Source organism: Dermacentor variabilis, chromosome 4 (genome assembly GCF_050947875.1).
Source record: "Dermacentor variabilis isolate Ectoservices chromosome 4, ASM5094787v1, whole genome shotgun sequence".
NCBI lineage: Eukaryota > Metazoa > Arthropoda > Arachnida > Ixodida > Ixodidae > Dermacentor > Dermacentor variabilis.
This window is the reverse complement of record NC_134571.1, coordinates 206,188,518-206,211,727: the sequence shown is the minus strand read 5'-3', so window position 1 is coordinate 206,211,727 and position 23,210 is coordinate 206,188,518. Positions and strand designations below refer to the sequence as shown.

The following is a 23,210-nucleotide window of genomic DNA, read 5'->3' as shown; positions in this document are numbered from 1 at the left end:
GAGGGAGCCAAAATTGTGAATCACAAATATAAATTTGTTTTCCAAATTTGTGCCTTGAACACCAAGCTCACCCCAAGCACAACAATAGCGGCGAGTGCAGCCATTGGGTCATCGAAAATCTGATCTTCAAGTCAAGTGCATCGGCTGTTCGTGCATGACTCATCGTGCATTCCAGTATAATCGCTAGTGTTTGCAAAGGTTAGAGATTGGATGCCAACATTTGCATCACATGCATAGTCTGATCAGGTAAAGCTCTTTTGTTGCCGAATCGGCAGTAATGTTCTGGAAATCTTAAATACAGAAGAATATTGTTAATAAAATCCTGCTATGTGGGATTTTGTGGCACTAAGGTTCGCAATCGAGAACACAAAGAAATCACCGCCCCTTCCAGTCCGTGAAGATGGTCAAACAGCAAAGCTATGTTAGTTACACCGAGTGTTACACCATGCAAGTCAAACTTTCCAAGCGGTCTATATTGTAAATCTTTTGTTTGACCATTCTTTCACCCTTGCTCGCGCAAGAAGTGCCGGCGGCCACACACTTCTAGTATCACATCTCAATCACTGGGCACTGCTCGTTGGCCGCAAACCGCCCACATAACATTTGTTTCTTTGGCGGCAGGGTGGAATCAATCGTCGATAAGTTCAGTGCTGATCTGGCTCGATCGCCAAAAATACACCGTGCATTTTTGGCGATATAACCATATAAGATTCGCATATAAGATAACATTCTCACAGGGGAAAAGGGGATCACTCCAACCCCTTTCCGTCTGTTGAGCTGTTCTTTTCCTCTACCGCTAGGTCACGTGGCCCCTTTATAGCCCGACAAAGATGCCACAGGGTCCGCATAAACAGCGTCGCTCTAAAAATGACCCAATGCAGTTAATGCTTCTTGTTTCTGGCTTGTATGTGCCCTGAAAAACACAATCTTTTGACGCCAACATTCAGTACGTCGCTCTAGCAGCTTCAGCACCAATACTCGCTCGCCCTTCTCGCATGAAAACGGCGGTGCGCACTCAGTTTCCTGTTCCGATACCAGCAGATCTCCTCCCTGGTCTTCGCGTGCCACATTGACAGTTGTCGCCACCAACCCTATTTCAATAAGCATCTTCACCTATCTGTTTCACAGCGCGCAAGGCGTATTGCCGTTGGAAGCATACTGCACGCATTTAATGGGTGGTAACCCACACATGCCACCATTCTCTGCTAGAGGCGGTGCAAAGTGAGCATCACGTTTCACTCTGGCAGCATCGTAGGCATTGTATTCCGGCGTCGCCCAACAGCTCGATTTCGTTTTGGTTTCCCGTCTCCATCCAAACCTAAAACACTATGCCGTAGGAAAACGACAATGTGCATCTCGGGTTACTCGGGCCCCACGAGGTTGACGCGTGTCGGTGTCTCATGGTGCAACGATTCGGGCCGAGTGTGCACATTAAAACTTCCCACCAGAACTACCCTGCTCGAAGAAGCTGCTGATCCATGCCGAACTATAGGAGTGTGAACGTAAGCGGAGTGTGAACGTAAACGACAACGTGCATCTCATTCCTCTTAGGCCTCAGCAACTTGACATGCATTGGCGTTTTGTGTGGCATCGATTCGACCAGCACTTCGCATTATGTAAACGTTACCACAGTTGGGTCTGTTAAGTGTCCTAGTGACTTCGGATTGTACGTGTTTCCGGTTAGTACATTTTAGAGTGCAACTCTTAGGCGACAAAATTTGCAGTGAGTGTCAGCATTGTCCCTTGGCATAACCTAGCGAACGAGCACAGCGAAGAATGAAGGAGCGAATTTGGAGCAATGTGGTCAATGAAAGATGTCCGCGCATCTGCGGCATCAGCTGTGCGGGAGAAAAAAGAAGAAGGCTCGTCTTCTGCTACAGCAGCAGCGGCACTGGCCAAGCAGGGAAAGAAAAAAAAGAAAAAGAATGCTTGCATAGCGTTTGCCACAAGGGTTTCCCAGTAAAGATTACGGTTGCATAAGCTGCAGCTGCCGGGCCAACTGTGTGGCCGGTCTATATAGTACAGCACCACACGTCGTGGCTCTGCCAGTTGGTGCAGTGATCGCTGCAATGCCTCAGTATATCGCGAAATGAAGGCACATATAGATCTGCGCTCAAATTTCGCATTAGGGAGTATCGTAATCATCGGTGAATTTTTTTCTTGTTTTTTTATGAACGAAGTTATACTGTGCATGCGGTGAAAATTTTCAGTGAAAGAAAGACAAACAATGTGCATTTGCCAATGTCGTAAGTCAAAAAGAAGCCTAGAAGGAAAATACTGTTGGAGTGCTGTTCAGTTATGTAAGAACTTTTATGGAGATGCAAGCGTACTAAAACAGGGCTGTGCACTTATATCAAGCGTTAACAGTAGCACTAGCGGGTTGATACACCACAGGAGTGGTACTGAGAGAAACATGGTCTGGTACTGAATAAGATTAGGTTGTAGAATGAGATTAGGAAGTTTGCAGGCGTACGATGGGGAGGTTGGTTTACACAACACAGGCATAACTGAAGATCACTGGAAGGTCCTTCATCCTGAAGCAAATGTAAAAAAATAAATGGTGATGGTGTTGATGAAAAGTTAAGTGCAGGTGAAGCATATTAATGTGTGAGACCTTGCATAGATGCAGCCAATGCAGTTGCCATCTTCATTGCGAGATACTCTTTAGAGACATGCTGAAGAAAAATAATTCAACGGAATTGGCACATTAGTGCTGTGTAATAATGGAGTCATCACGGTTGCTGGGAGCAGGTCTTCCACAAGCAAGAGAATGAATGTAAGTGTGAAGAAATTATTACAAATGGCACTAAACACACCGGGCAACACATTGGATACCGGCACAATATTTGTGTCTGCTTTTGTGTCTGCAAATTTGCGTGTTCAATTTTATTCTCCCTCCTGTGTGTTATGTGCCATTTGCAATTATGCATCCAAGTCAGCACATTCAGCTCTCTATCATAGTACAAAAATGGAAAATTTACCCTTCATGTCCTTTGCTATTAATAAACTTTTTCATACCAAAGAAACAAGTTGAGTTCTAAATAAAGGTATTCACCATACTAAACTAACTGTTCTTCTTCAATCTCCCGTTAAGTTTTGTAATTATGAGGAAGCTTTAGCTCGGGCCCAATTCTGATGCGGCCTATTCAAATACATGTAAAACGCTGAAACACTTTTCTGAGATAACCCCTGGACCGATTTTAATGAAATTTGTTGCATTTGAGACCTAAAGTAAAATTCTAGTGATTGTTGGAAGTGGAATTTCGATTTAGGGCCTGAATATTGCGAAACGAATTTTTAAAAATTCAGAAGTTTGAAAAAAATAGAAGCTCGAAGTTTATGAGAGAATAGCTCTGCATCAACAACAGGTATCGCGGTTCTGTAAATGGCATCCATTAGATCATTCTAAGTGGACAAATTGTATAGGTCAATTTATATCTTATGTAAATTTGTTACATTGTGTTCAAGGGTTCTGCAAAAGTTGTATTTCCACATTACTAAATTTTTTCAGATTCATATGTAACATATCAACTTTGTCTACTTTAGATGTACTATCCAATGCAATTCACAGAATTGTCATATCATTTTTCATTGCTGAGTTACAGTCGTAAATTTGATAGTTTCATTTTCTGAAAATTTGCGCTTTTTGTCAATTTTTAATAAAAGATTGATGACCTAAATAAGAAAGAATTTGAAATGAATAGTCACTAGATCTTAAGTTTTTCGTTTAAGTGCAACAAGCCTCGTCAAATTTGATGTAATGGTCACCGAGAAAAATGAACTCCTTTTACATGTATTTAGATAGGAGCACCCGAGCTAAAGCTTCCTCTTAAGGTGAAGCTTTACCTCTGGACAATGCTAATTTTTATGTTCAGATGCATGTACAATACGGAAATGATTTCATTAGACGACCAATGAACCAATTTGAGTGATATTTGCTGCATTTAAGAGGGAAAGCTGAATTCTGCCAATTCTAGGACGCAGAAGTTCGTTCTAGAGCCTCAAACATTTTTTTCTAATTCTGGAAGTCAGTAAATTAATGAAACAAGCATATAGTTTGCTAATCTATAACGCTGAGAAAAAGGCAGATATTGCAGTTTTATAAGCTGCATCTGTTAGAGTAGTTGAAATGGACAAATGTGATATGGTTTACACGAAATTGTTACTATGCTCATGAGGGTTTTAAAGGGCCCTTCACCAGGCCCCATAACAAATTTTTGTACATGCTGGAAGTTGTCACGTGTCCCCTGGGGAGCCTTCTGGTGTAAAAATTTTTCAAATTGGCTCATTAATAGCCGAGATAAAAATATTTCAGTGCCGCGAATCTATGATTTCAGGAGGCGAGCTTCACCGCAAACATAGACACTCTCTCTACTTGCCCCGAATAGCCTCCGCAAGCGAAATTCCTTCCCTGCCTTCTCGCATACCGGAGCTCGAGGATCACGTGACACATACGTCATGGGCCCCGCATTCATTCCTTTCTTTTTTTCTTGCCTTTTTTGCTAGGCCTCACACTTCCGCTGACGGTGTTGAGCACGAGCTCTTGCGTTAGTCTAGTTTCGTGCAGCGCACAATTTTGCGCACTGTGCACGAGGACACCTGACTAGCGACCTAAGTCTGTGCTACACACATACTGAGGCAGACACAAGCAGATCACAGAGCACGATCCTGCACTGGAACACTAGAATATGGCATAGTTTCGTTGTCAGCGCGCGACTGCACGACATGGCAACAAGCACACGGAACAGAAGTACATCTCTCTTGCTGCAGTGCAAAGTAAAACAAAAACATGCAGACATTCGGTTTGTGTGATTTCTTATTTCTCTAAGCTTTAATTTGTCTATTCTAGCAACATATTACACAAATGAGAGATATTGCCTTGAATAATTCTCGAAGTCACATGTCAGCACGAGCGATGTCACAGCACTAACATGCGTAGTAGGTGCACTAGCACGTGTACGTCATCCTCCGGCTTGGAGTGCAGTGGCCGTGAGAAGAAGGGAAAACGGCGTTCTGTATAAAATTTCACATCTTTCTGCGGTGCGTAACAATGTAATACTTTGCAGACATGATCGTTATCATGTATTGTATGCTCTGCGCTTGTCAGCTCAAAATGGCCAGACCTGGTGAGGGGCCCTTTAAAGGAGTTCCACTCAAAAATTGGGGATATATGTAGTTTAGAGCGGTGGTACAATAGATTAATTTTGGCCACTTTGGATGTCTCGATAGGTTTACAGAACTGTGATATTTTTTTTATTGCAGAGTTACGGAGTTGTGAAGTTGATTCCTGAAATTTTTTGACATAATGTAATTTTCCACAATATTTGTGAAAATATTAATGGCCTAAATAAGAAATAAAGAACCTTCCCTACAATTGGTAGATTTTCGATTGTACCTTTTAACCCAACGAACGTAATCAAAGTTGGTGCATTGTTTTCCGAGAAAACTGATTTCTCCATTCTCTGTGTGTTTAGATAAGAGCTCCAGAGATAGTGCTTCCTCAGTTTGACCAGTATTTTGGCACACTAAGTGTAATAAAGACTTTGATGTACGCTGCTTCTTCCAACTGCCTTCCAGCTCAGCAGCATGCGGCAGTACAGCAACAGTCTTCCACGTTCGCACGGCCAACAGGTGAGGCGCTCTGAGGGAGCCGCTGCTGCTGCTGCGCCATCCCCTGTGGCAGCGTCCAGAGATGTCTTCCGCAGCCGCAAGAGCTCGACAGGTGTCTCCTTTGGTAAAGGCTTTTTCCGCTTGCGGTCTTCTCGCCGAGCCTGCTCTGCACCAGAACTAGGTGACGGTCTCTCTCCCCTCTCTCTCACTTCCTTGTTTGGGTCACTTTCCACTTGCGTCACTGGCAGGACCCATCCCAGTGCATCTGAATTATTTGCCTGACTACTTTTGGGACATAGTCTTTTCACTCTCTCTCTAATCACCATTACAAGTATTGTCTCATTGTAGGAGCAGATGGTTGAGCACATGGAAATATCTTTGTGTTTTGTGGGTGCTGGGTGTTTAGTGCCACTTTGAATGGCAGATTTTTGTACAGGCACATTTAATGTTCGAGACTAGAGCATAGTTGATTTAAATGTAGTGTACGTTTCAGTTCTCCCTAATTTATTGGCATAATAGAAAAGCTGGACATAATTTATTGGGCTAGTGGCAGTACACATTTCCAGAGGTTGTAGCTTGTGTCACCTAAGCTGCATTTCTGTCCAAAATGTTTGGAAGGATGACAAAAAACAACTGGAGTGACCAGACATCAGCACTCCTAATGACAAGGAAAAAGCCAGCTTTATTGTCTTGGGGCATTGTTTTTATGCCCCCAGATCACAGGGTAAGGAGAAGGGAACATGGGGATGGGAAAACGATAGCCTCCAGATACTCCCTGATAGCCACCGTGCACTGCGTGCGCACTGATGTCAGAGCAATCTTCTTCCCTCCTCCCCCTCTCTAAGGGGAGAACCGCTGGGGAGGCCTTCGAATCCGAGTGGACCTCCCCAGAAGGGTAATGGCATCTAGGTGTGATAGGCGTGTAGATGCAGGTGACCCAGCTGCAGGTGGATCATCTGGTTCTGGACAGCCTGCGGTGCTTTCCGACCGGATGTCAGTGGGACACTGGACTGATGAATTGGCCAATGAACTGTTCAGAAGTCGCACCTTGACTTGGTCCAATTGACGGCACATGTTCTTCCCCATAGTGCCATATGCCGTTACCATCCGGGTGCCTTGTGCTTCCCGGATCGTGGCCGGCACCCAGGCCTCTCCTTGTCCAAAGTTACGTACCCACACTGGATCACCTGTCTGTCTGCCGGGCACATGAGTACGGCAGGGATTACGTTTAACCAGAGCAAGAGGTACCACAGCGTTGTCTAATCTAGAATGCGGCCGGAACCCCAACAGCCGTATTGCCGGTGTTTCTCTACAGGCAAACGGGGTCCTTCGGTAACTATGCAGGATCCTTGCCAAACGGGTTTGTAACGACCCTTGCCTGCTTTTCTTCAATCCCTGCTTTGCGGTTCGCACAACCCGTTCTGCCAGTCCATTTGACCGCAGGTAATACGGTGCGGTGCGCAAGTGTACGACGTTATTCAGCCGCAGAAAGTCGGCAAACTCTTTTGCAGTGAACTGAGGACCATTATCCGACACAATGGTTTCCCGTATACAAAATGTGCTGAACGTGGTGGGCAGGGCCTCAATGGTTGAGCATGCTGTGGTGCTTTAGTATGAGCACAACTTCAATCCACTTAGTGTGAGCACATACCAATATCAGCAACATGCACCCTTCAACAGGACCGGCGAAATCTACGTGCAGCCTTGACCAATGCCGACCCATTTCCAGCCAGGGCACAGCCTCCTGTCCAGGCGTCATAGGAGCCGCTTGCACGCAATCATGACAACTTCTTACGAGTCACTCTATGTCAGCATCAACCCGTCAGTACCAAAACAGTGAGCAGGCTAGTGCTTTCATCGCCCCGATTCCTTGATGCATGTCGTGCAACAGATGTAGCATCGCTATTCTTGCCTCGATAGGCACCATCACGCAATGGCCCCAGCACACAAGTCCGTGACTAACAGTCAACTCGTCCCTTCTGTTAAAGAATACGTTTAAAGGCTCGTCCTGTCTTGCCAGGGGCCGCGGCCCATCTTCCTGTACCCATTTAAACACCTCGCTTAACTCTCGGTCCTTCAAAGTCAAGGCCGCTAGCTGTTTGGCCGAAATCATCCCATCTTGAGGCTGTCTGTGAGAAGGATGTACTCACCACCGTCGCAATCCTCAGATTCATCGGGATATGTCGATGTGGTTACTAGAATCTGGCTGAGTGCATCGGCTGGAACGTTGGCCTTGCTGTCCTCGTGCGGAATGTTGTCGCTGTAGGCGCTCAAGATCAGGGCCCAGCGCTGGATCTGGCCAGCAGGCATGGCAGACACAGGCCTGTCGGGAAGGAAGAGGTCCACGAGCGGTCTGTGGTCTGTTATTAAGGTGACAACTCTGCCGAACAGAAAGGCATGAAATTTGAGCACACTAAATACCAATGCGAGGGCTTCCTGCTCTAACTGTGAATAGTTACGCTCCGCTTGGGTGAGTGTGCAGGAGCGGAAGCCAACTAGGCGTAACACGCTGGCCCACATCGTGTGACAGCACTGCACCGATTCCAACTGGCGATTTGTCGCACTCGAGAATTAGTGGCTTGTCGCCATCAAAATGAATTAACCGGGCCGGACCCCTGGCCTTGTGCACAGAATTCCTTTATTCCCAATTCGACATGCTAACACACCTTCGCTCATTGCCGCACCCACCCGCCTTACACCCTCTCCCCTTTAGAAGAACCTCACCTACATATACTGTGGCGAGGAAAGCATATTGTCGCCTTGAAGAAGACAAGTCCCCTTGTCGAAACGTTGGCTCCTGCTTTCACCTTGTTCTCGTTTTGTTCGTCTTGAATTTCCATCTCCCGCCTTCCCCATGTTTTCCCTATAAAGAAAGGGGTCACACAAGGAGACACAATCTCTTCAATGCTATTCACTGCATGCGCGGAAGAAATAGTGAAGCTAATAAATTGGGAATTATCAATGGCGAATACCTCAGCAAGCTGACATTGTTCTAATCAGCAACACTGCAGACGAGTTACAACAAATAATTGAGGACCTTAACAGAGAGAGTGTAAGAGTGGGGTTGAAGATTAATATGCAGAAGACAAAGATCATGATGAATAACCGGGCAAAGGAAGAAGAGTTCAGGATCGCCAGTCAGCCTCTAGAGTCTGTGAAGGAGTATGTTTACCGAGGTCAAAAAAATCACAGGGAACCCTGATCATGAAATGGAAATTCATTGAAGAATAAAAATGAGTTGCACTGCATTCGGCAGACATTGTTAGCTCCTGACTGGAAGCTTACCATTATCATTGAAATGGAAGGTGTATAATCAGTGAATTTTACCGGTGCTGTCATATGGGGCAGAGACTTGGATGCTGACGAAGAAGCTTGAGAACAAGTTAAGAACTGCACAAAGAGCTATGGAATGAAGAATGCTAGGCATAACCTTGAGAGACAAAAAGAGAGTGGTTTGGATCAGAGAGGAAATGGGTATAGCCAATATTTTAATTGACATTTAGAGAAAAAAAAAATGGCACTGGGCAGGTCATGTAATGCGCAGGTGATAACCATTGGGCCATTAGGGCTACAGAATGGCTACCAAGAAAAGGGAAGCCCAGTCGAGGAAGGCAGAAGACTAGGTGGTGCGATGAAATTAGAAAATTGTGGGTGCTAGTTGGAATCGGTTGGCACAGGACAGGGTTAATTGGAAATCACAGGGAGAGGCCTTCGTCCAGCAGTGGACATAAAATAGGCTGATGATGATGATGATGATGATGATGATTGAATGTTCGAATGATTCTATTCATGAATCGACATCTAGTACTATTAGATTTATCAAATATTCAGTTTTCAAAATATTTTGTATATTTGTTGAATGATCTGACCATGATCGGTGCCCTGATATGTGCTGCATTTAGATCGCTTGCAATCTCCATTGATACAAGGTTCAACCAAGTTGACCGGATCGATTAAAATGATTAATGCTACACGGACAGAGAGAACGGTAAAAGCAGCATGTATGGAAAGCACGGAAACATGTGCGATTGTATTGGATAAACGTGGTCAGTATTTACTCATGCAGATTTATGCATTTTGGAGCTTTCTGGCCACATGCGAGCACACAGACAAACTTGGCACTTGTGATCTCGGCAGTTGCCAACCTGCAGACCCAAACAATATTTCAATGGCCGTCAATATAACCCATACGTGTGATCTCCCGACCGATTACTGATGAGCCACTCGTAGTAAAATATTAGCGACAAGCTTTACATAATGGTTTGTGGCCCGTTATCACATCAGTTAGCCATAAATTTTCGTCACGGCCACACCATCGGCCACACTGTCTAGCCCGTTAGGCCTAATTGAAGCTACATCATTCGGCGTTGGCGATTGAAGTTGCAGTTTCATACAGCGGTCACACGAGCCTCGGAAAGCTGACAGACCACCTCGCCAACGAGAGCGAGTGTACAGGATTTCCCTTGTTCATGGCCACCATACTTGCGAAGCACCATACGGTGGCCCCTTGTTCCAAACGTCGTTCGTAGGCATGCAACAGTCTGTTTTCACAGCTTCGAGCAACCCATCACAGCACTAGCTTGGGATTTACATGAAGGGCTCAAAAATGTTGTGACCAGCGCAGTGACTGTGGCTGCAGATGCGTTTACACGAACAGCAGATGGAAGCAGATAGAAAAGGGGGGGGGGGGGGTGGACTTGCAGAACTCTTTAGCGTTGGCGCCGAAAGAGGTCAACACATGCGGTGCTGATGACCGCATGAAGCGGTGCCGGTCGTCACGTTATGTGCAAATCCCCACTTTTGTCTGTTGCACATATTGGACTTAATGGACTGCCTAGACGATGGAAAAACCCTCCTGTTTTGTGGAAGGAAACTCGACAGCAGAACATTTTAAGCAATAGAAGATTTCCATTAAGCACAGCATGGCCCACTATGAAACTGAAAAGCTCGTTGGTATTTAGGGCAACTTCGCTACTTTTTCACCTTCAGAGGAAATAAAGCACTTGACTCTATTTGACTGAAATTCTGTCAATAACAACTATTTTCCAGGCCTTTATACACAAACTGAGTTGCTATCAGTGCTGGCATACTGAATTGGTGTTCCCTTTAATAAAAGTAGAGTATCCCATGTATCTCGATTCATAGGTACCTAAGTTACTGATAGCTGGCTACATTCTTGTTAAGTAATGTGATTAACCTCCTAAGCACGTGCGGAACTCTGTTCTTGCACAGAATTTGTAAGCATAAGATGTTTGTGTCAACTTTTCTGATGTTTATATTCAGCTTTTTTTTATTCAATTCAATATTCAATTCGAAATCTACTACCATTTGGAATTCCGCAATACTATTCGCACTGCCTTACTTTGACATCGTTCAGAGATAAAGGTACTGAAGAGATTGACTGCACCAAGAATAAGCATGTGGGAGCTCTCATTCGAAATTACTGCCGTTTCCACTGCATTTGTAAGCGTAACACAAATGATGGTGACCACATGATCTCTAGGGCAGGCATTTCTGTTTGCAATGTCCAAAAAACCTTGTGACAGGCCATTTTGGGAGGTCGGAGAACAGTGCAAGAAAGTCGGGATTTTCTTTAATCAGGAGCCTGGCCATTCTACAAACGCAGGTGCGTTGAAGTGCCCCGACAGGTCATGCAGATAAATCAGCTTCTCTGTTAGCCATTTTTGATGATACTTCAAGAGCAGTATATTGGTGGTATATTGGGGAGCATGTAGTGGAGGTGGAGCTCATTTGGCTCATGTGCCACTATGAACCATTCATGCCCCTGCTCTTGTAGTTTGGTATTTGCATTGGCAAACGGCGCCGATAATGACTATGGACTGCAGCACTCGCTGTCTACTTAGGCTCCAGGTTCCTGCCAGTGTACCCAGTGGAAAGTGTCTTATGACTTGGTGTCTCCGTATATTCTTGTTTCTGGACTGTCGGTTGGGCATGCAGTGTTTGGGGCTACTTCTTGATGACTGCTGGCTGTCGTGTCCCTTTGACACATACTTCTCTGTCTCTCTTTCTATTTTTCCGTGGTTGCAGTTTTTATGAGACCTCAGAGCTCATCTCTTCAAACTGGCAGGAGTGTACCGATTCGCAAGAGATAGTGTGCAGGACCAGCCTTTAGGTTCCTATTTTTCACAGCTTCAGTGGTTTTATCTGTTAGTATCAGTTCAACAGTCTTGAGTAATCTGATCGAACAGAAAGAAATGTTCCTACTCATAAAACGTAACAAGAATAATCAAGCTATTATCTTCAAAACGTCCAGCCATTTTCTTTTTAAATTTCCACTGGTGACAGAATATATTCGCATGCAGCACATTCAGCAATTTGCTGTACATGTAGCCACATGCCATGTTGCATGTGTGATTTGAGCAGTCTGTTGTTTGCTGGACCCAAAGGCAAAAAGAAGAGTGCTGTTCCCCCACATGCTGTGCCATCCTAGCTGTTATGCAGTGCTCACATTATAGTGCTAATGAGCTCGTGTCATGACCATTGTAATTGTGCCCTAACAAAGAGTATGGACCACGGCATGCATAATGTTGCAAGTGTCCCCTGAGCCTGTACTGTACTAATTGTACTGCAGTTTGTTATCGCTGCTCAGGGCATCAGTTTTGATGTCATGCTGAAGTAATCTACCTGCCATGTCACATGGCCTTGGTTTATCTTTGAATTGACTTGTACTGCACATTACAAGTCAATTCAAAGATGAATCAAGACCAACTAGCCCAGCTGTGAATTCTGTGACATGGCTTTGGTGCTACCTTTTTAAATGCTTTTTTATCAGTGTTTTAGGAAAATAACCTTCTTGTGTGTGAAAAGAAGAGTGCTCATAATTGACGGCCATTTATATTCACTGGGTAAACAAAACAAACAAAAGGAAGCCAAAGCCTTAATTTAAACGAATGCAGGCTGTCAGGTATGGCGTAAGATGAAGGGCTTATTTTAAGGTGGGATCTGTGGTGCATTTTTCATAAATTGTTTAATGCACTCTCATGAGAAGGGAGTTGAATGTTATAAAATATGAAGATGCCAAGTAAACAGACACACACAAGAGAAGAAAACGGGACAGGGCGCCCTCGCAACTGTTTTATTTACAGAACGCAGGCACATATATACTGTAGTCAACACATGTGCACAGAGCAAACATTCTTTCATGCATCTAATCAAACATTCATGACGCACCACGCTCAAGAAACCTCATCTTGGCCTTATATAATGATATCGAAGTATCGCTTACGCACAAGCTGCCTTTCTTGCCTATGTGATAGGCTTCAACCAGTTCCCTTGCTCTAGTATCTTTACTTCGGGCGCCCTGTCCCGTTTTCTTCTCTTGTGTGTGTCTGTTTATTTGGCGTCTTCATATTTTATAATGAATAGCTACCAACTAGCCCAACAAGAAGTTCTTTTAAGAGTTGAATGTTGTTTCTAAAAATTTAACCTGAATGGTGAAGTGGTTTCAAAGTCTCACTCAGTGGTGGTGACCTGAAGCTTTACGCTGGGCTTCACAACTCGCACAATAAGGGGCTGAGTTCACCACAGATGAAGCCTCTCATGTCAAGAAATTGACTGTCACCTCACGCGCTCTCTGTATTACACAAAGCACCTCCTTAGTATACTATGGTGCAGTGCACGTTCCATGATTGCTGCAATGTTCTGGGCTTTCTCTGTCCTTGCATGGTCAATGCACGGCATGAAACAGGCTGTGTTGATTTCTCGCTGGCTTCTTGTTTGGCTTTGTGGCTGCAACAGCTGGTGTTTGAGCTGGTGTTTGAATGCAAGTATTGCACTAGCAAGTATTGAAGAATGATGTATATGCAAGTGGGTCATTCCTCACTGCTGTATTTACCAGATGGATCTCGCATCGACGCTATCACTTGATTCTGCCGCGTGGAGCACAGCGTCACTTCTCGAATGAAGATGCTGCGAAGATGAGGAGTTGCTTCAGAGAAATTCCTCTATTCTATAGTGCATTCGAATATTCTTCGTCGATTATTCGTCGAAGTTTGATCTTTTTACCCATTTGCTGCGACAAGTATTTTAGCACACTGATCTGAGGTGGGTTTTTTTTTTTCTCTCAAATTGAGACAAGAGAGTCACATCTTGTGTTTTCTCACCTTTTTATTGTTTTCAGTCGGAAGGTTTGCAGCTATTCATGCTTTTAGGCGTACAAACACGTCTGAGAGTTTGATCATTTTTATGTAATTGTTATTAAAATCTGAAACGCTGTTATTTGCACTTGCTGCTGCAAAGTATGTGCAGTCAAACCTCGGTATAGCTAACACCACAGATACTATAGCAAATCATTGGAGATAACGAAATGAAGGCCACTCAGAACGAGTGACTAAAGCAGAGTGAGCAAAGAAAACTTCCAGTTAAATGCATATCACAAGGCTGCAAAACAAAAAGTGATTATTTCTTTTCCCCCTATGTATGGCATATTCTGAATAGTATCATATATTCCAACCCACATATATAGAAGCATTCTGATTTAGCTGATTACCAGTTAAGGCCAAGAGCGATCAGCAGCAGTTGAACAAGGGATGCAACAGGCTGCAGTGAATGTTTCACCAAGGAGCCTCATCTTTGTCAAGGCCATGATAACTTGCCTTGTAAAGAGGTTGGCTCCAAAGATATCTCTTGTTCACCTTCAACCACTTCTAGCCTCCATCTTTCCGTGTACCTCTCTCTTGTTTGAAAGGTCAAGGAGTGCTATAGGCTTACAAGTACGTGGACTATGGGGCATGACTTGTGAGTGGTGACTTGTCATGACATGTTGCTGTAATTTATTTATGGTTTTTGTTAGCTTGGAGGACAAACACACTAACCTCATGCATCCATTCAATACTTAGGGTGGCACTGCAAGAGTAACACTGCAAAATTGCACCAGTGTGGCTGTGCTTGCAAAAATGGGCTTAAATGTGTTAGAGTGTGTTGTGCTGAGATATACGGAAATCCTCGTATCGCATGATGGTCACACCTGCTGCAAATGTCGCATCGGGCGCAAGCACCAGCAGGTTTGAGGAGAGATGGGGGGAAGCCTTCCTTTTGTGGGCAGCTAAGGGGAATCACAAGCGCATTTCACGTAAGATACATCTGACATTGACCGTGGCAAGTGCAGAAGCCTCCGTCACTGCTCCCGTTTTCCTGCACCTGGTTATCTGAACACATTTTTGCTGTGGCAATCGCCGCGTCCACCCGTATCCCCGGCCGATAAGTCAGAAGCCCCTCTTTACCTAGCGTATTATTCTCTTCGAGGGAACCCTCAGTGATGTAGATAGTAGCTAGCTGGCCCGTTCGAAGGGTTAGTTGCAAATGTAATAAATGCTTTCCGAGTGTGCACGTGGTTGTCATCCGTTGTTTCCTCGAGCTTGTACTGGACTGTGGTCGATGGGTAGGCATACGCCAACTGTGGTGTGCCGAGGCCCAACGCCGTTCTCACCCCGTTATTCCTACACATGTAAGATCTACAGGTTAAAATCTGTTTGTACTGTTCATTAGCTTAACTCATCTTAGTGCAGTTCTATTCTGTAAAGGCACCAGAGAATTGATAGTACCACAAATATTCCTTGGGACAGCATGATAAACGTTTAAGTACGGAAATTTGTCAGAGACTGATACTGGGAGCATTAAAAAGCTCTTGCTTGGCCATTATTGGGCAAGGCTTGTTATTGGTCCAATTGGTGTATGCTTAAGTTAAAGGATTCGGTGCAAGTAAGACAAGTACCACCGACCAATAGCTGTGTGGTTTTGAAATGCAAAGCTTTTGCTTTCTTGTAGTTATCTATATTAAAAGGCTATTTGCTGTTCTGATTGATATAACCTGCAACCTTCGTGTTCTCTGGAACAGTGTACAGTGGCATAGCATTCTTTTCTCCTTATTTTATTTTTACTTTGCTGTTCTGGTTCTGTAATCGTAAACTTCTATCTTCAAAGCTATGGTAATTGACAATACTAGAAATAAACAGATATTGGTGGCAACTTTCATCATGCTTTCTTGTGGCAGTACAACCATGGTGTGTCACACCTTTCACCAGAAAGATATGTACAGGCTGGTCCACTCTTAGGGTGAACACGGCTCACCGTGGCCGCGCTCCGCGGGGCGCCAGTGCGTCCGGCGCGGCGGCGCATCGAAGCGAAGCGGCGCAGGCGCACACGGATCCAGGGGAGGTGCTTCGCGTCGTCTGCTACAGAGCTGGAGCGCGCCGCATCTTGCTTTGCTGTACACTTCGCTAGACCCAGGTGACTGAGTGCCCGAGGCGGCATTGCGGGAAGGCGCACTTTACTAACTTTAGCATTTTCCAGCTGGTTCCGTCTACAGCTTGTGAACAGCCTGCTTAATCAATATACATTAACAGAAGCAAGCTTCTCACCACATAAGTCACTTAGCGTGTTTTTCATATGTGATGAGGGTAAAAATAGTCATTTTTTCGCGCTCTTTATTAGGCTAGGGCCCTCTTATTTTCCTCTCACAGCACTTGGTGTAGTGCATACCGAGAAACCTATTAGGCGTGCTCTTGGTCGGAGTCATCATGTGATGAGCCTAGCGCGCCGTTTCGCGCATGTCTTGATGCTAGAACTAATGTGCTTAATTGACTTAAGAAAACGACCGAAACCCGCTAAAAATTTCGCAGAAAGTTAGAGAGCGATTGTGCAATCACGCATCATCATGTTTGCCATGGATTTTACCATTAAGGAGGGCAATACTATTACTTCGACAACAACTAAGAAGTGATATCCGCTGCTTCGCACTCTCTTATTGACGCGTTAATGTCGCTGGTAGGAGAGCATGGAGCGCTTTACGCGATGTAGGAAAGTGCTCTCCCCGGCATAGCAACTGATTTGGCGGCAATTTTACTCCCCCTTTTCATCTTTCTGCATCCTATAAAAAAAACTAAATTAATTTTTGCTGTCACAGCTTGTGTAAAATCACCGAAGCGATGCCGGTCCTCTGACGGCTACCTGATGCGAGATGTCGCATTCTCATTTTGAAGAATCGCCGGTCAATTATTTGATTACATTGATTAGGTGAAGTAAAACATATGGCGCCGACGTTTTTTTTTTTGTTTTTGTTTTTTTTTTTCTCCTTGGAATCAATGCACGCCGCATGCGAATGCTGTTTCCGTCCGTTTCAAATAGGTAATTAAAGTGGAAAATCTATAATATACATGTCTGTTTTCTAGTTTAAATTACATCTTGCCGGGTAATTAAGTCGTTATTCGCTTCTATTTCATTTCAGTACTTCCTCAGAATGGGCCATATGCATATTCTCACTAGCATATAATAATTTTCTAATTGTGCGGTATACGTCCCGAAGCGACACATGGAGTTACGCCATAGATGTGGGCATCGGATAAATTTGGAGATTAGGAGGAATTTCTTTTTTTTTTAGGGGGTAGGCGGGGGTGGGCTGGGCTGAGTGGGTAAAACCCAAATATGAATACGGCGCAGGAACCCTTGCCGCGGACAAGCGATGCTGTTGCCGTCGTGGGGAAGTGGCCGGTCCGTGTGTTGGACGAAGGCGGCCACGACATTTAAACCGACGGTCATGAAGCCGGCATGGTGTCGTCTGCCCACAGCATGCCGGTGGTCGGCCAACGGACTCGCCATTTGTAAAAGCTAAGCCCGGCCCAAGCCAGATTGCTGTGTTAAGGCCAGTCTACTTTTTAACTGACCATGAGCGTCAGCCCGATCAACCGCTGAGCCCCCCCCCCCACCTTTTTTTTGCGTAGGTCATGCTACCCCATCCTAGCTTAATATGATGATGCGGTGCAGCCAACGACTACTCAACTGAGTGACTGGCCACTCAGGAGTTACAGATTGTGGGATGACTCGCCAAATCGAAAGGCACAAGAGGTGGTTCCATTAAACGCATTTCCGTCGACTTGCATGATGAATTGCATTTTGTTCGGTTGCTGGTTGCCATGGCACTTCGGCGATAAAAACGCTGTAAAAGTGCAGGATAATTTCATTTCCCCGGTGCGATTTGGAAACTAGCCATGTCGCGGGTACTGGAAAAAGAAAGACGACGCATTGTAGATCTGTGTCTACAAAACTATTCTCAACGCGTTATATCGGAGATGACAAAAAGGCCACTGAAAACTGTAAATAGAATCGTCCAGGCTTACAAGAAGGGCGGAAGAATTGCGGATGCTCCCCGTAAAGCCCTGCAAAGAGTTACCATTGTTGCGGCGGCTGCTGCAAACCCGACCTCCACCGTTCGAGAAATTAAGAACAGCCTCAGGCTGGGTGACGTCCCTGACACGACTATCAAGCGTCGCCTCTAGGCCCCAGCCTAATTAAGAACGCGAAAAACAATGACTGTATTTTTAGCCTCATCACTTATAAAAAACATGCTAAGTGGTTTATGTGGTGAGATGCTTGTTTCTGTTTATGTATATTGACTAAGCAGGCTGTTCACAAGCTGTAGACGGAACCAGCTGGAAAATGCTCCACTTAGTGAAGTACGCCTTCCCGCAATACCGCCTCGGTCACTCAGTCACCTGGGTCTAGCGAAGTTTACAGCAAAGCAAGATGCGGCGCGCTCCAGCGCTGTAGCAGACGACGCGAAGCACCTCCCCTGGATCCGTGTGCGCCTGCGCCGCTTCGCTTCGATGCGCCGCCGCGCCGGACGCACTGGCGCCCCGCGGAGCGCGGCCACGGTGAGCCGTGTTCACCCTAAGAGTGGACGAGCCTGTACATTTGTTTCTTTGCATTTAATATTTGCATAGTCAATGGTATTTGTTCTATGTGCTTTACTTTGTCTTTTGTGAATTCGTATTTTTTGGGTCACTAGAATTTTCTATAGCGTGTCATTTTCTTACATTTAACTGCACTACTAGATGTGGCTTCTTAAGTATCATTAACTGCGTTACTATGTGCACCTTGCAAATTGCTTTCTATACCTGGTAGCTCATGGTCAGAAAGAAGCCAAGCATGCCTTATACGTTTTCTTAATTTGCTTTTATTTTTCACAAATTATGATAAGAATTTAAGCTTAAGATCATTGGCAGGTGCCTTAGTGCACAGTTATTTTATTTACTTGTCCAGTTGCTGCAGTACATATCACAGGCACTCCTTAGAAAGAGGTCTTTGTGGCTCCAGTCATGCATAGTGCCACAACCTAGGAGTTTCATTTGCCTTTTACTGCTACAAATGTAGCATGAATGTTGCCGTGACAGCTAATGTGTTGCTTTGACTGATCGCTCCAACGGTGAATTTTGCTAGGAATTTTGGAGAAACTGCCAGAGCAGGCATTGGAATTGTGTCCAGAGTTTGCTAATGGGACTTCTGCCAGAAGGGAAAATATTGCTCTATGCTGGATCACAGCTCAACTCGTCAAAGTGATGCCACACACTATGAAACTTTCTGCCGAATTCATGCTTTGACAGCAGAGCAAGGTATGTTGTCTGTCATGCAGCTGCTTCGACCAAAAAAGTTGGTGGAAGACACAAAAGCACTCCAACTTCGATCAATGGGATACGAGTTTCGTTATTACGTAGCAGAAATAATAATAAGCAAACAGAGGTACTCCAGATTTTTCATTGGAGTACAGCTAGAGGGATGCAGGCATACATGCAACCTTGTATGGAGTGTGTGTGCTCTCATTTGCAGTGATGTGTAACTCAATATCACTTTAGTAACTAATACTGCTATTACTAAAGATCCTGACTATCTGTTCCAAATAGCAATTGATGGCTGCTGGAGAGAACTGTCTCAGGTGTTGGAATATGTGCATGTCAATGTTTTTTTGCACTCTTATGTGCGTGTTTTCTTTTTAACAAGCCTTGATGTTTCAAGATGCTGCCACGAATGTTCTGAAGGTGTTTTTAAAATTCCTACCACAGAAGCGCCTTTTGGCAGGATCTCACTTTTCTTTCCCCCTAGATGAAACACTTGGGTCATAAGTTGCAATACAATTAAAATTCTAAGCACTGTACCACCTTTCAAGTGAATGTATGGCATTGGCTGGGACTAGCCACCATTGCTGCTAGACAGAGAAAATAAGGGAAAATATGGAGAGCCTCATGTGCTACGAGTATCAGGTGGAGGAAAAAAAACAGAGCAATATAAGAGAGTTTTGTCATGGACACTACCCGATGGCAATGTACTGATGTTATAAATAGTGCCGTGCGAATTTCTTATGCTGTTGGAGTGTGCCTGCAGAGAGACTTTGTCGTCTTGTGCACTAATTTCTGTATGTTTTGTAATGCCTGTACAGTTGCTCTGCAATGCATGGGAGCCAGTGATCCACTGCAGCAGCACTAAGTTCCCAGTAGTTATATAAAAGTGCATGTAATACATTGCATGTGACATATGAACACAGAAGGAGGTCTCAAAGTCACAAGACTGAGAGGGAGGTCTCCTATAAAACCATAGCATCAGACAGCAATATTTTGGTAAACAGTGGTAAACATGCAGAAAATTGAGTTATAGGAAATGTTGAGTTAAGCAAGAAATAAAGCATATATGCATAAATATAAGAGCACTTACTATGAATATTAAGTAGTGTTTATGAGTTTAGCAGGTATGGAGCGTGAAGCCTTTTTAAATATTTCAAAGGATCCCTTCCTTATACCTACAGGCAAGGAATTCCAAAATAATAATGATGAGAAGTTCGCAGTAGACTTGCCATACTCAGTCGTAGGTTTAGGTAAAAGAAAGTTATTTAATTTTGCAGAGCAAGTTTATGATACATGAGGAAACTGATTAGTGTGTAGTAAAGGAATTTGAAGCTTTCCATTCGCATATTTATATGTACAAGAATGCTGAGAAAGTATCTGTTTAGTTTTCGAACCGACAAAATGCCATGTAAGCAGGGTAAGGAAGATGCATTGAGCATGAAGTTGCGCAAGGTTATTATTCTTATTGCTTGATTTTGGAGATGCTGAATGGTTTATGATTGTTGTTGCTAGAGCATGGACAACTTTCGCTAGGTGCTGCTGCTGCTTTGTGTGCCCTCTCCTTTGCTTCCACGTGATGCGCGACAAAAAAAAAAAAATGGCATGACTCTAAGTGCCCCATAAACCGTAACCAACTACAGTAGACTTCTGTTAATTTGACTCAAGTTAATTAGACTATTCAATTAATTAGATCCCAAGCGCAGGTCCCAGCTGGCGGCCATCCATTTCTATGGTTCCAAACTTTCGTTATTTCAGTCTTAAGCATGGCCTTTGCCGGATGATTCGAACTTGACTAGCCAGCACTCATGTGCCTGACCCCTGTGGTGACCCCAATAGCTAGCCATGTACTGTCAGCGTCTCCCTTGGCAGAGCTCAGGGGACAGTGAACATGTTGAATATGTAATATCTCTCCCTGGAAATGCCCATTTTCAGCCTGCCCTAAGAATATTTTCAAGCAATAATGGTAGTTCACAATGTATGATTATGGTGTTACTTGATTCTAACACATGCTTTTTTTGTTCCACAAGAAAATTGTTCCAAAAACTGCATTCGCGGTATTCATATGCTTTGCTGCATAACAAACGTATTGCGGCGAAGCTAACTTTAAAAAAACAGTGTAGCGAATCTAACCTTAGGAAACCGGCCACCACTCTGCAACCCATATTGCCCATTTTCCTTGCTGAAAATTTTGATGTGCGTCATATTTCTACTTTGTTTAGGAGCTATAATGTTATCTATATGTTAGTTTTCTACTTTGGGCACACAGAAAGCGAGTCAGAATCAGGCATATACTGTGGAATCTCGATAAACATAAATTACTTAAACATAACGACATCCTCATAGTTGGTTGGTTTTGTATTCATGCAATGCTCTCTGCAATGTCTCTCAGTAAATGAGACTTGCGATAAACTGAACCAATTTCCTTGGTTCCTTGAAGTTCCGTTTAAAGAGAGTCCAATGTACTTCCAAATGAATGAGCATGATAGTTTGACATTTTTTAGCATCTCAATTAATTCGACCTGCTGTATCATTTGGTCATCCTGTCAGGGTGACCGAATGAACCTCGTTTGAACACAATTGATAGGCGTTGACTGTATTGGGAATGTAGCACTTTCTAAGTAATCCCCTGTTTTGGCATCACTGGGCAAGCATCAAAGAAACACAAGACCCTCTTCCTTGTGCTTATATTGACAGTTTTGCATGCTCAAAGCACAGTGGCCATCAGTGCTCTACACCATGAAAGATGGAAAGTGTGAGGGTAGCAAAGGAAGTCACAAGGATACAAAGCTTTTTTTTTTTTTTTCTGGCTGGTTTAACAAAATTCCGCACTTGAAAATAATGTGGTGCGACAGTATTGAAGGTACACCTGGCATTAATCAGTCAAGTGCCATCTCAAGAATGTAGGTGTCTTTATCACATGGGTTGCATAGCATCAGCATACTGCTTACTCCTCTGCCCTAGCCGCTGCATTGTCCAAGTGGCTACGGCATTCTGCTGCTGGGCATGAGGTTGCAGGTTCACTTCCAGGCTGCAGCAGCCCCATTGAAATCGAGGTCTAATGCAACAACACTTGTGTACAATACTGCAGGCTCACATTAAAAAACCTGGGATGGTCAAATTTAATTTACACTTCCCTACTACAATGTCTCTCATAACCACTTATGTTGCTTTGGGCTGCACAAGCCCTGTCGCTAGATCAATCACTCAGTCTGTCTCAAGCCGAGTGTCATGTGCCAGAACACTTCCCATGCCCCCCACCCCGGTGCCACATTGTTGTGAAACAGAGTCGAAGCACTCTGGCAGCACTCTAGAATGCGTCACACGGACTGGTTGTCCAGATGTTTGTGCTGATGGTATGCGCTGGCACTGCTGTGCAGCCCAGCCCGAGCTGGTGGTGGCTCGTCCCGGTTGCCAGCTGTACTCACCCCCCTCGGCTGCTTCCACACTCAAGCACAGCAAGAGCCGTGGTCTCAAGAAGATCCTGGGCAGGTGAGTCCCCCTGCAGCTGTTACCTCCCCCAGTGCTCATACTTTCCCAGCTACTTGTCACAATTCCTCAAGGCGCTAGTAGTAGTAGCAGCAGTTTGGCTCAGGAGAGTTGGGCAGCTACGAAGAGGCCCGGAACAGCCAACTCACTTCGCTTTCATAATGGCAAGGGAGTGTGCAGATAAAGAGAAAAATATTTGTCGGATGCTTAAGCTTCGCCTTTAAGAGTGGAATGCAATAACATTCAAAGATCCTTGGCTGCTTCTCACGCTTCCCGGCAACTGCAGCTTATGTAACCGTAATGGTTATCTGAAAATGCTGGCGGCGAACGCTATGCATCAAGGTAAGCTTTCTGGAAGAAACGCGGCCTCTTGCGTGGGCCACGATGTGGCACGAGACATTCATTTGAGGGATCACCAGCCGTTTGTGCGCAGGCGCGACTAAGAATGGGCACAAGAGAGAAAATCTGGGGGCTTTTGCTCCTTGAATATATGACTCTGCCTAGGCACTATGGAGGAGGTTTCTTAGCGTGTGTTGTATGCGTTTGTCCCTAGGCGTGCCGGCATTGTGGAGTGGCGTCAAGTTTGTTTACGCTCGGACGCCGGCAGCCGGCGTGATGAAATAGGTGAAGTAGCAGGAACTCGCGCCCCATTTGGCAACCGCTGTGTCGGACAGACTGTATCGCTCTTGCAGTGCTCGTGCTAAG

General features: G+C 44.6%; 1 protein-coding gene across 5 annotated transcripts in view; it reads left to right on the top strand.

The window, feature by feature from the left end:
* The window catches only part of Liprin-beta (liprin-beta 1), a 148,843-nt gene that overhangs the window by 69,534 nt on the left and 56,099 nt on the right, over positions 1-23,210 (top strand). For 4 of the 5 annotated variants that reach the window (XM_075690852.1, XM_075690851.1, XM_075690850.1 and 1 more), the window contains 2 exons: positions 5,578-5,791; positions 22,397-22,508. In XM_075690852.1, coding sequence (XP_075546967.1) covers positions 5,578-5,791; positions 22,397-22,508 — 326 coding nt within the window. The remainder of the gene's footprint in view (positions 1-5,577; positions 5,792-22,396; positions 22,509-23,210) is intronic. The other variant, XM_075690848.1, reaches the window with a different exon arrangement.